The sequence below is a fragment of the Microcaecilia unicolor genome, chromosome 3, assembly GCF_901765095.1.
Source record: "Microcaecilia unicolor chromosome 3, aMicUni1.1, whole genome shotgun sequence".
NCBI classification, from domain to species: domain Eukaryota; kingdom Metazoa; phylum Chordata; class Amphibia; order Gymnophiona; family Siphonopidae; genus Microcaecilia; species Microcaecilia unicolor.
The window spans coordinates 353283039-353295964 of record NC_044033.1 but is presented as its reverse complement, the minus strand read 5'-3'; the positions used below and the strand labels follow the sequence as shown (position 1 = coordinate 353295964).

At 42.7% G+C, this 12926-nt stretch overlaps 1 protein-coding gene across 2 annotated transcripts in view; it reads right to left on the bottom strand.

Moving 5' to 3' along the window:
• The window catches only part of LOC115466922 (vacuolar protein 8-like), an 85255-nt gene that overhangs the window by 22568 nt on the left and 49761 nt on the right, over positions 1-12926 (bottom strand). For both annotated transcript variants that reach the window (XM_030198504.1, XM_030198505.1), the window contains exons 9-10: positions 8444-8489; positions 3294-3427 (exon numbers count right to left, since the gene is read on the bottom strand). In XM_030198504.1, the coding sequence (XP_030054364.1) occupies positions 3294-3427; positions 8444-8489 (180 nt within the window). The remainder of the gene's footprint in view (positions 1-3293; positions 3428-8443; positions 8490-12926) is intronic.

Sequence of the window (12926 nt, the reverse complement as noted above, 5' to 3'; positions counted from 1 at the left end):
TATCGCTAGGGCTGCCCTTCTTTTTTCCATTATCGTCCGAGGGCGCCCGTCTCTTAAGCACGCCCCGGCACGCCCCTGTCCCGCCTTTGCTACCCTTCCAACACACCCCTGGGAACTTTGTTCGTCCTCACAACGGACTGCAGTTGGGGGCGCTCAAAATCGGCTTTCAATTATACCTATTTGGGCACCCACGAGAGAAGGGCAGCCATCTCCCAATTTGGGTCAGAAGATGGAAGTCCTTCTCTTTCAAAAATGAGCCTGACAATGTAGTAAATTAAGATTTAGATTTATTATTTATAACCTTATATAGGGCAAATAAAAAAGAACATCGATATAAAAATAAACACAAAAATAACAGTCTTAAACATTAATACAAAACCCCCCAATGTATACAGTGCACTTCATTGGTATTCCCTACATACCGAAACAGGAATGCATGTGTCCCACCCAGAGAGTCATGTCTATTCAGCAGAGTCAAAGGGATCCTTTTACCGAGCTGCTGTAAAAGGTGGCCCACGGTAGTGTGGGCATGTGGAATTGCTGCATGCCCAGGCCACTTTTTACCACAGCCATAAAAACCCTTTCTTTAAATGGAGGTCATAAATGGCTGTGCACTAACCCAAAAAAAAAATTGGCTCGCAGCCATTTACTGCCTGAGCCCTTACTGCCTCTTATTTAGTAGGCGGAAAGGGCTCATGTGCCACTCACGAGGTAGCGGGCAGCGAATAGCGATGGCTGTGCGCTGCCCCCCCATGCTAGAAAATAAATTTTATTTTCTGGGTGTGAGAAACGGTGCGCAACAAACACAGAACTACCGCAGGGCACCTAGGCATGCTCAGTGGTGGTGCTATTTCCCCGTGTGCTACCCAAGCGGTAGCCCTACTGCCCTTTAATAATAGGGCCCAAAAGTAAGCCATACACAATAAATTTGCCTTCAAGTGACGTTTGGATGTTCAAGAAGGCATACTACAACGACCAATCCTAAATAATAGATAACTAGACGTTACATGAACTAGACAAAAACAAACTCTTTACATTAGATTGATAACATTCGCTGCCACTAATGAAAGTTACACAATACGCACTACCACTTTATCTCTCATGCCGGAAATGAACTTTATTTCTCATGCCGGTAATGAACTTTTTATATTTGTTTATCTAACTTATTTTATAATTCACTCTATCATTCAGGAACTTCAATACAATACCTCTTCCGCTACCGTATACAGTTCAAGCTTCTCCTATTGACCTTCAAGTGCACTCAATCTGCAGCCCCCCATTACCTCTCTACCCTCCTCTCCCCGTATGTTCCCACCCGTAACCTCCGCTCTCAGGACAAATCACTCCTATCTGTACCCTTCTCCACCACCGCTAACTCCAGACTCCGCCCCTTCTGCCTCGCATCACCTTATGCCTGGAACAGACTTCCCGAGCCCATACGCCATGCGCCTTCCCTGCCCATTTTCAAGTCCTTACTCAAAGCCCATCTCTTCTCCCTTGCCTTTGGCGCCTAACCACCTTCCCCATTCATGATACCTACACTGACTACATAGTTTGTTACCTTTAGATTGTAAGCTCTCTTGAGCAGGGACTGTCCTTCCCCATGTTTTAACTTGTACAGCGCTGCGTAACCCTGGCAGCGCTATAGAAATGCTAAGTAGTAGTAGTAGTAGTAGTCTTTGTATTCTATTGTACCATTTATCTACCTTAATGCAATACCACTTGTAATTCTCTATCCGGAAATGGTGATCGCCATTACTGCATAATGTAAGCCATATTGAGCCTGCAGATTGGTGGGAAAATGTGGGATACAAATGCAACAAGTAAATAAATAATGAATGAGTCTCATTTTCCAATCCAGAAGGCAACGTATTTCATTCAGTAGGTTCAGTAATTGAGAAGGTCCCTTGTCTAGTCATATCCAAACGTAGACGATTCAAAGCAGGTACAACCAAATTACACGCTGCTATCGAATGTAACTGCCGTGATCGTGCATATCTCTTAACAGCATGCCTCAAATAAGCAGACGAGTCTTGATACAGCGCACAATGAACCAACACTAATAATTTAAACTTTACCCAAAAAAGCAATTGGTAAACATTTTAGTCTCTACAAATATACGAAAATATGCTCAAACTTAGGAAAGCCAAAAATCAAACGCACTGCTGAATTTTGTACCACCTGCAATGGTTGAACACAAGTCGTAGGTAACTCCAAATAAACAATATTGCACAACACTGCAGCACGCCTAATTTATCGATCATCAAGATACGTATCCTCTTTTCCACTCTTGAGAAAGCTTCACTGGCTTCCGATAAGATCGCGTATATTTATTTGTTACATTTGTATCCCACATTTTCCCACTTATTTGCAGGCTCAATGTGGCTTACATAGTACCGTAAAGGCGTTCGCCAAGTCCGGTAGAGAAACAAATACAAGGTAATGCTGTGGTCGAATCAAGTTCATGAGTTTGGGTGCAGTGGGGATAGAAGAGAGGAAGGGTTATGTGGTGTCCATTACGAGCTGTGGTTTTGCTGTGTTGCAGAGTTCAGGCACTTATGTTTAAGTTCTGTCCTATGATTTTTAAAAAATAATTTATGGCTATGCTCCTTTATATCTAGAGAACTTCATCCACCTCTCAGTCAGAAATTCAGCATAAGGATGCAGATTATCTTTGTTATTACAATGCCCCAGTCCAAGGGATGTGAAATACAAAACCCTGTTTAATGGAACGTACTTTTATCGATCACCACACTGGTGGAATTCATTGCCAATGAATTTTTGACAAATTTCTCAATATTCAGCAATTAAGAAAGCTATTAAAACCTATTTTTATCATCTTAATTTTTTTAATTGTTTTTGTTGGATATTTTAAATTGATGTACATCCAGGAGTTTGTCCTGCTTCTTCTGACTTTGTGCTCTGCATAGAACTCTCAGGGAACATTGTGGTATAGAAGAGCAAAATGTAATTTAATGTAAAGTAGTCTAGGCCACTCAAAAACATGGCCCCCACAACCCTTACGAAATCCATTTTTGGCAACAGCTGCTGCAACCGACTCAGTATATGCAACTTAAAAAATGAGCTTCAAATCAGCTGCTGAATCTGGGCCTAAAAGAAAAGCAAGAATCAAACATTGATTCCTAACAACCTATCATGATTTGGAGCTCTACTTAAATTAAACTATGTCATATTTGCATCATATTTATAGTACAAAAAAAATGTCTAAGGTGCTGTTGAAGAAACATTTGACAAAATCTTTCTCCTTTTCCTTGATGAAATTTCGTTCTTACCTTATTAAGAGGATGCTGGGAAAATATCCAGAGAAGGGCTATGGATGACTTCTGGACTTCTTTATTGTTGGAGTCAAGAAGCGCGAGCAGCAGAGGTAGGATGTTCATGGCTATGAGATCTGTCTGAGTGTCTCCTGAAGGAAGAATTGACTATGTTGGTTACAAGGGAAGCAATCATTACTCACAAAACTGCACAGGGTAATAAGGTATTGAGATACATTCAGGGCAATAAAAGAACTACCCAATATTCTGACATTACCAGCCTGCAATTAGGCCAAAGGTATCAATCCTCCATTCTGGGAGGAGTGGCCTAATAGTTAGTGCAGCGGGTTTTGATCCTGGCAACCTGGGTTTGATTCCCACTGCAGCTCCTTGTGACCTTGGACAAGTTACTTAACCCTCCATTGCCCCAGGTACAAAAACTTAGCTTGTGAGCCTTCTAGGGACAGAGAAAGTACCTGCATATAATGTGTACAGTGCTGCGTACGTCTAGTAGCGCTATAGAAATAATTAGTAGTAGTAGTTACTAGTGGGAGGTCCAGCCAACTGACCAGTATCTTTCACTCAGTCTAATATACCAATGCAAGTAAGAAACTGGACCAAAACTGATCTAAGACTGGGGGATCATATAAGCTGTTATGAAAAATATCTGTGAGCACCTCTGATGGTGTATAAGCTGGTACAAAAGAAGTATTGACTCCCTAAACCTAAGGGGGTTGATATTCAAAGTGATTTAACTGGCCAGAAATGGCTCCCGGCCTGTTAAATAGCTTTTGTGGGGTTATCTGCTAATATTCAGTGGCATTTAACCAGTTAGTGATGCTGGATATCACCACTGGCTGCTAAACTCAAAGCCAGCAAGCTTATGGGCAGAGTTGACACTTATGCAATTAAAAACCAACATTCAGCACTTAACCACCTAAACTTAGCAGTCAAATCGGACTGCATAAAATCACACTTAGGGCCCTGTTTACTAAGAGGGGCATTTTTGAAAGGAATGTTCATGTTTTAATATGGATGTCCTTGCAAAACGTCCCGATCCAGGGGTGGGGAAACCTGTATTTTCGAAACAAGATGGACGTCCATCTTTCATTTCGAAAATACCGTCAGGGACGTCCAAATCCTTAAATTTGGTCGTCCCTAGATTTGGTCGTCCCTAGACTTGGTCGTTTCTGATTTTCGGCGATAAAGGAAACCAAGGACGTCCATCCGTTGGAGGAGACAGCATTTGTAGTGCACTGGTCCCCCTGACATGCCAGGACACCAACCGGGCACCCAAGGGGGCACTACAGTGGACTTCAGAAATTGCTCCCAGGTGCATAGCTCCCTTACCTTGTGTGCTTCGCACCCCAAAACCCACTACTGTACATCACTACCATAGCCCTTACGGATGAAGGGCAGCACCTAGATGTGGGTACAGTGGGTTTCTGGTGGGTTTTGGAAGGCTCGATGTTTCCTCCACAAATGTAACAGGTGGGGGGGGGGGGTATGGGCCTGGGTCCACCTGCCTGAAGTGCACTGCTGTACCCACTAAAACTGCTCCAAGGACCTGCATACTGCTGTTATGGACCTCAGTATGACATCTGAGGCTGGCATAGAGGCTGGCAATCAATATTTTGAAAGATATCTTTTGAGGGTGGGAGGGAGGGTCAGTGACCACTGGGGCAGTAAGGGGAGGTCATCCCCGATTCTCTCTGGTGGTCATCTGGTCATTTCGGGCACTTTTTGTGCCTTGGTCGTAAGAAAAACAGGACCAGGTAAAGTCGTCCAAGTTTTCGTCAGGGACGTCCTTGTTTCTTTCGATTATGGGTCAAGGACATCCAAGTGTTAGGCACGCCCAAGTCCTGCCTTCGCTACGCCTCTGACACGCCCCCTTGAACTTTGGCTGTCCCTGTGACGGAAAGCAGTTGGGGACATCGAAAATCAGCTATCGATTATACCGATTTGGACGACCCTGGGAGAAGAACGCCCATCTTCCGATTTATGTTGAAAGATGGGCGTCCTTCTCTTTTGAAAATGAGCCCAAAAGGCACGTTAGCATTTTTAGTGCGACTACAATTAGCACGTGTGCTAACTGTGTAGGCGCCTATAGGGATATTGTTGGCGTGTCCATGGTTAGCATGCATTAAAAACGCTAACGCACCTATAACGCAGCTTAGTAAACAAGGCCCTTAGCCGCATAAGAGATAGCCAGCCCCATAATCCAGATATTCGATGTCGCAACCTGGATGTGGCTTGGCATTAAATATCCAGGAATAATGCCAGAGACAGCTAAAAAAAAAATCTGCACACTGTCATTGGCTGAATATCTACCCCGGAATCTTTATTTCATCCAGTCAGAACATTTGGTATTTTGCTGAAACCCTTTGTGTTAGTGATATACAATAATAATTCATACGTTCTGAATTACATAAAATATTTTATATCGAAATTTGCTTTACCTCAATTAGGGCTAGATTTACTAACATGTACTACTGTGTTACCATGAGCTAATGTGACTACTAAACCAGAAATTACCGTCCTTTAAAAAAAATGTTTTTATATTTTTTAAAATACACAAAAAAATGTGTAAATGTGATGTGCTCAGAAAACAAAACATGCCTTGATCAGTGTAAATAACATCCAAACTTGGCCACTGTTATCTATCATCGCACATCTAGCTTCTCTTGCTATTATAGTATTATAGTCTTATTAACATTCATAGATATCATATTCAGTATTTATCTCACAACCACAAATTCATATCTCAATTCCTTATTGTAGGGAGCCACGAACACAGTGTGCGATGGAGATAGAGTCCAACAACTATCCAGTTGGAACTGGTTGTCTTTGAGCTATGGACAATTCTACAATAGGGTGCCTCGATTAAGGTGCCCCGGTAATGTGGGTGAGAGTCTAATCTGTATGGACATTTGGGCGCCCTGGTATCTGTATAGATCACTAGTGTATATTTGAGTACCCAATATTAGTTTATATTTAGGCAGCCTATTTACACTTACCATAAACGTGGTATAGATGGGCACACCTAAATGTAGCAGGCAGTGGGGCAACCTACAGTATTCTGTAAGTTGCCTGTTTAAACGTCTGCCCTGCCTATGGTCCAGTCATACCCCATCCCCTTAAAAATATGCACCATGCCAGTAGTTGCTAAGCCTGGTCCTGGAGGTACCCCAGTCAGTCAGATTTTCAGGATAGCCACAATGAATATTCATGAGAGAGATTTGCATATAATGGAGGCAGTGCATGCAAATCTCTCTCATGAATATTCATTGTGGTTATCCTGAAAACCTGACTGGCTAGGCTGCCTCCAGGACCAGGTTTGGGAACCACTGCACTGTGCCATTTGAATGTCTATTTGCAGAATTCCACTTAGAGTGGCATAATCGAATGGGGCACCCAAGTTTTCATAAGGGCGTCCTCGCAGAACAGCCCTGCGAAGGGGAGGGGAAACCCGTATTATCAAAACAAGATGGGCATCCATCTTTCGTTTCGATAATACGGTCGGGGATGCACAAATCTCAACATTTAGGTCGACCTTAGAGATGGTCGGCCTAAATGTTGAGATGGTCGACCTTAGAGATGGTCGTCCCCGGTTTTCGGCCATAATGGAAACTGAGGACGTCCATTTCAAAAACGACCAAACCAAGCCCTTTGGTCGTGGGAGGAGCCAGAATTCGTAGTGCACTGGTCCCCCTCACATGCCAGGACACCAATCGGGCACCCTAGGGAGCACTGCAGTGGACTTCACAAATTGCTCCCAGGTGCATAGCTCCCTTACCTTGAGTGCTGAGCCCCCCCCAAAACCCACTACCCACAACTGTACACCACTATCATAACCTTAAGGGGCACCTACATGTGGGTACAGTGGGTTTGTGGTGGGTTTTGGAGGGCTCACATTTACTAGCACAAGTGTAACAGGTAGGGGGGAAGGGACTGGGTCCGCCTGGCTAAAGTGCACTGCACCCACTAAAACTGCTCCAGGGACCTGCGTACTGATGTCATGGAGCTGGGTATGACATACGAGGATGGTATGGAGGCTGGCAAAACATATTTTTAAAGTTTTTTTTTTAGGGTGGGAGGGGGTTGGTGACCACTGGGGGAGTAAGGGGAGGTCATCCCTGATTCCCTCCGGTGGTCATCTGGTCAGTTCGGCCACCTTTTTGAGGCTTGGTCGCAACAAAAAATGGACCAAGTAAAGTCGGCCAAGTGCTCGTCAGGGACGCCCTTCTTTTTTCCATTATCGGCTGAGGACACCCATCTCTTAAGCACGCCCCAATCCTGCCTTCGCTACGGTGCTGACATGCCCCCGGGACCTTTGGTTGTCCCCGCGAAGGAAAGCAGTTGAGGACGCCCAAAATCGGCTTTCGATTATGCCGATTTGGGTGACCCTGAGAGAAGGACACCCATCTCCCGATTTGTGTCAGAAGATGGGTGCCCTTCTCTTTCGAAAATAAGCCTGAAAGGCACCCAAATTACATTTTCATGGCTAAGTGTACCCTTAGTTGCATAAATGTCAGTATTCTGTTTATTTAGGTGCACAGTTGGTATGTAAATGAATTGTTATAGAATTTCCGTTTACTTGAAACTACCCAGTGTATTTTCTCCTGTTTTATAACACCTCCTAACTCACTTAGCCCACTCACTGTAGCCACTAGTCAGGGATCACACCCCCAAAACCCAGTAGTGCAAACCTAGAATCTGACGGCAAAGTATTGTCACTTTCCTCTTGTTAACCTACTTGTTTTTGTTCGTGTATGTAAACCACTTAGAAGACTTCTAATAGGCAGTCAATCAAATGATTATTCAACTTGAACCTTAACTGTGGCTTTCCTCCCACCAGGGTCTGTGCAAACTCCTTTTCCACCATCCCCAGCGCAGACTAGCCCAGGTCACAGAAGCCTGGCTCAGGAATGAAGCTCTGTAGCACTGCTGCTGAGCATCAGATAGGCTCCAGCATTTCCTTCGCTTAATATTTCCCCTTTTCTAAACTGGCTGTATTGCTACATCCAGTTTCACCAAATTTTTAACTGCTGGAGACTTTTCAAGGATATATTACAGAAGAGAAGCATTTGCCTGCCAATATTTTGGGAGCCCCTCCTCTCAAATACAAAGGAGAATTGAAAGAACAGAATGAAAGAAATACATCTCACCATTTGTGGCTAAGTTTCTCAGACACACACAAGACTGGATTGAGACCTAGTAGAACAGAAAGATAGTTTGAATAACAAGGTACAACAATGTTTAATAGCTACTTAGACTGACTATACTAGTAAAATAAAATAGATATGGCTTATAGAATATGCGTAACAGGAAAATGCAAAAATAATTATATATTTTCTGGATTAATAAAATTATAACTGATCCCCACAATCCAGGTAAAAAGACAAAAATATATATAATATATTTCCAGTCCAGAAGAAACTTTTAGACTACTGTACATAACCATATCACTCAAAAAATCATTTGCCATTCATTTGCAACCTTCTATGAATTTTTATATGTGCACATTTGGTGCAAAGCGTTCCTCACTCTAAGAAAATGAGTCTGATCTCTGTAAACTAGCATGGCAGACCCGCAGGAGCTGAAGCAGACGGAAAGGTTTATTGAAGAGACCCACAGTGACATACTATTACGGTACCAAGTCCAGTCTAGCATGCCTAGGAGCCAGCCACCAGTGATCTCCCCTAGGTCAAACCTTTGGTAGATTCCTGAATCCTGGAGTACATAAGCATCATCAGTGGATCCTGGGTAGTGAGCACACACATCCACAATCTCCCCCTGGGCATCATTCGTGACCTGCATGTTCGGGGGGGGGGGGGGGGTCTGAGTGCAACGCGTATGCCGTTGATGACATCTGTGACTGAGGGGAAGTAGTCTATGGTGTACAACTGAGCCATGTTGGAGGCCTGGGCAGTATTGGGAAAGGTAATATATTGTGAGGTGTGGGTGAGAAAGGCATCGAGGAACTGGGCAAGACAATTGGAGATGGCGGGCTGGATGAGGCCTGCATTGACTGCTAGCACTGACTAAAAGGTTCCAGTGGCAAGAAAAGCAAGGGAAGTCTGTGACCTTAAAGTGGACTGGCACTGGATTATTCCTGCATGTCCTGGAGAAGGGGTTTTAGCTGGTCACAGAGATGCTTTAAGACAGCCCTATCAAAGCAGTACCTAGTAAGACATTTCTGGTCAGTGAGGTATACGGGGGGTGGGGGGAGGTAAGTGCTCAAGTTTGCAGATGACACAAAATTATTCAAAGTCGTTCAATTATACACAGAGCGTGAGAAATTGCAAGAGGACCTTGAGAGACCACGAGATTGGGCACCAGATGGTTGATAAAATTTAGGGCCATGTTTACTTAGCCACACTGTAGGCGTGCAAACCTTTTAGCGCAATTTAATAATAGAGACACCCATAGGAATATAATGGGTGCCTCTATCATTAGCATGTGCTAATTTTTAGCGCGTGCTATAAGGTTTGCACGCCTACAGCGTGGCTTAGTAAACAGGCTCTTAATGTGGACATGCACAAAGTGATGCACAATGTTAGGAAAAGAGTGTGCGGTAACAGCCACAAGAAAGCAAACAGAATGTTAGAAATTCTTAGGAAGGGAATAGAAAATTAAAGAGACAATGTCATAAATACCTCTGTATTGCTGCATGGTGGGACCACACCTTGAATATTGGGCTAGATTCTATATTTGGTGCCAAAAACCTTGGCACACAAAAATGCTATTCTATAAACTGTACTTAATGTTAGGTGCAGTTTATAGAATAGCGCTTATGTGCAGGACTTACGTGTAAATTTAGGCGCTGCCATTTGCATCAACAAAAACATGGTGCAAATTCCTGAGCCTAAATTTATGTGAGTGGCCCTCATATTCTATAATTATGTGCGTAATTGAAAACTATGCCCCGATCTGCCCCGAAACGCCCAGGACCCTCCCATTTCTGCATCCCCTTTTGGGACTGCATGTAAAATTTAGGCATGAGTCTGTCAATTAAGTCTAATTAGTACCAATAACTGCAACTTTTATAGAATTAGGGGGATTGTGTGCATCTCTAGAAAAATATTGTAGAATTAGAAAAGATACAAAGAAGGGTGTCCAAAATTATAAAAGGGATGGAATAATTCCTTTATTAAGTAAGGCTAATAAGGTTTGGGCTCAGCTAGGAAAAGAGACAGCTGAAGGGATATATGCTGAAGGTCTATAAAATTATGCATGGAATGCAGTGGATAAACACAAATCAGTTGTTTGTTCTTTCAAAAAGTACAAAGGATAAGAGATATGATCGAAAATATATTTTTTTTCAGTCAACACAGAATTTGTTGCTGAGGATATGACGAAACTAGTTAGCGTAGCTGGGTTTAAAAAAGATTGGACAGCTTCCTGGAGATAAAGTCCTACAAACTATTATGAATAAGATTCGGAAAAATCCACTGCTTATTCCTTGCTTAGGGAATATGGAATCTAATGTTTGGGATCTTTCCAGCTACTTGTGACCTGTATTAGTGACTGTTGGAAACAGGATACTGAGCTTGATGGACCTCTTGCTTGGCCTAGTTTGGCAGCTCTAGTGTTTTGTTCTGCTTCCTTAGCTGGCAATTACTCTGTTTGTGTTAAAACAGTTACAGACACTGTCATTTTTAGGACACGGATAGTTTAACAAGTTCAGGACTAATGCCTTTTTCATGTTGTGTTTCTGTTATTCTCCCAAAGTGGGTGCAACACAAATCATTTACAAGCATTGTGTCATAACATTGCCAACAAACACTAGGTCATGTCCTGTGGCACGTGAAGAAAAAAATATATATTTGTGTCCTGTTTCTGTCTGTGGTGATCATGGTGTGCAGTAAACTAGTCAAGTTTGTATAAGCATGTCATGTGCATATTTTGTAACCAGTTCTCCGCTCGGCCTGTTCGCATTGATATTGTGTTATTAATATACAGTACATGTTCTTTGGCTCTTAGTTATTCTAGGTAACTGGAAATCCAGTGATCTAATTGACTTTCACTATTGGTGGAACATGGTAGGTGCTATGCAGCAATAATAGTGGAGAATAATGGGATTAAAGTTTTCTTAATACCTGAAGAAGGGTAGAAAAGTGGAAGGTGATATTGGTCATTCTACGTTTCATTGTAACATCTGAAGTTGTTTTTGAAGTCCCACTCCAGCTCATCCAAATCTGTTCAGCCACAATTAAGGTACTCATTTTGCTTCCTAATTACTGGTGTTGCCATCTAATCACCACTAAGCTTCTATAGATCCATTCCTTCTAAACAGGATTCTTTTGTGTTTATCCCACGCATTTTTGAATTTGGTTACCGTTTTCATCCCCATCACCTCCTGCGGGAGGTCATTCCGGGTGTCTACCACCCAACTTTCTGACATTATTCCTTAGTCGGCCCCCACTGTGACCTCAATTCGTGTCCTCTAGTTCTACCACCTTCCCGTCTCTGGAAAAGGTTTGTTTGTAGATTAATACCTTTCAAGTATTTGAACATTTGTATCATATCACCCGTTTCCCTTTTTCTTCAGGGTGTACATGTTCAGATCAACAAGTCTCTCCTCACACGTCTTGCAACGTCTTGCTTTTCTCTGAACTGCTTCAAGTCTTTATACATCCTTAGCAAGATAAGGCCTCCAAAACTGAATATAATACTCCAAGTGGGGCCTGACCAGTGACTTGTACAGGGGCATCAATTTGTTTTCCAATGTTAATGGCATGCTGCATTATCATACTGTTACAGTGTTTATATTGTAAACTGTTGAAACTCAAAAATATGAACAAAATATAAAAGATTACACATAAAAGTATTTAAAACCATTTGATCCCACCTATCTGACAATAATGAGAGTTATTGTAATGGTATATATGAAACCCCCCCCCCCCCCAAACAAACAAACAAACCCATAGAGCAAATGCAGTGCATTCAAAGAGAAGTGAGATCCACAATCTCAATTGTTAGGCATGTGAGAAAAATATCTTGTCGTTGCCTAATTGACATTTCTAGTTCCAACAAAGTCTCAAACTCAAAGATACTTTTCAACAGTACCACAACTTTTGGAGCACTGATATGCTGTAAACAGCTCTGGGGTCATTATCGTTTTACCCACCAGTCTGAGTTTACAAGGGGCCACCTTTCTTCAAAAATATTCAGCCTCCCTCTGACCGTCAGGTTATCTGGTATGGGTATGTTTATGTCTGCTATGCTCCACTGGAGACAGTATAAAACTTGTACCCTTTTTAGACTGGGGTGCTGGCTGGGATTTCTGAACCCTTGTCTGCTGGGGCTGGGAGTGTGAACCCCAAGGATGCTGGAAAGTGCTAGTCAAAGAAGCAAACCTCTGCCTTTGAGAGTAGTAGGTACTCTTATGACTTCTATCTGAAGACCTTCAAGAAGTGGAGGCCACAGAAGGAGCAAGCTAAGACAGGGACTTCATGGTGCCAGTCCATTTCTTAATGAGGTCAGCAACCTCCCCTATCTTGGTTTGTTACCTCGGCAAGGAATGTTCATCAATTTTTCTTGAATAATTGGTTCTAGATCAGAGACATGCAGCCAAGAGACTCTGCATAGGCCAATACCTATGGCAGAAAGTCTGGATACCACGTCAAAGACATCAAAAATTGCCTG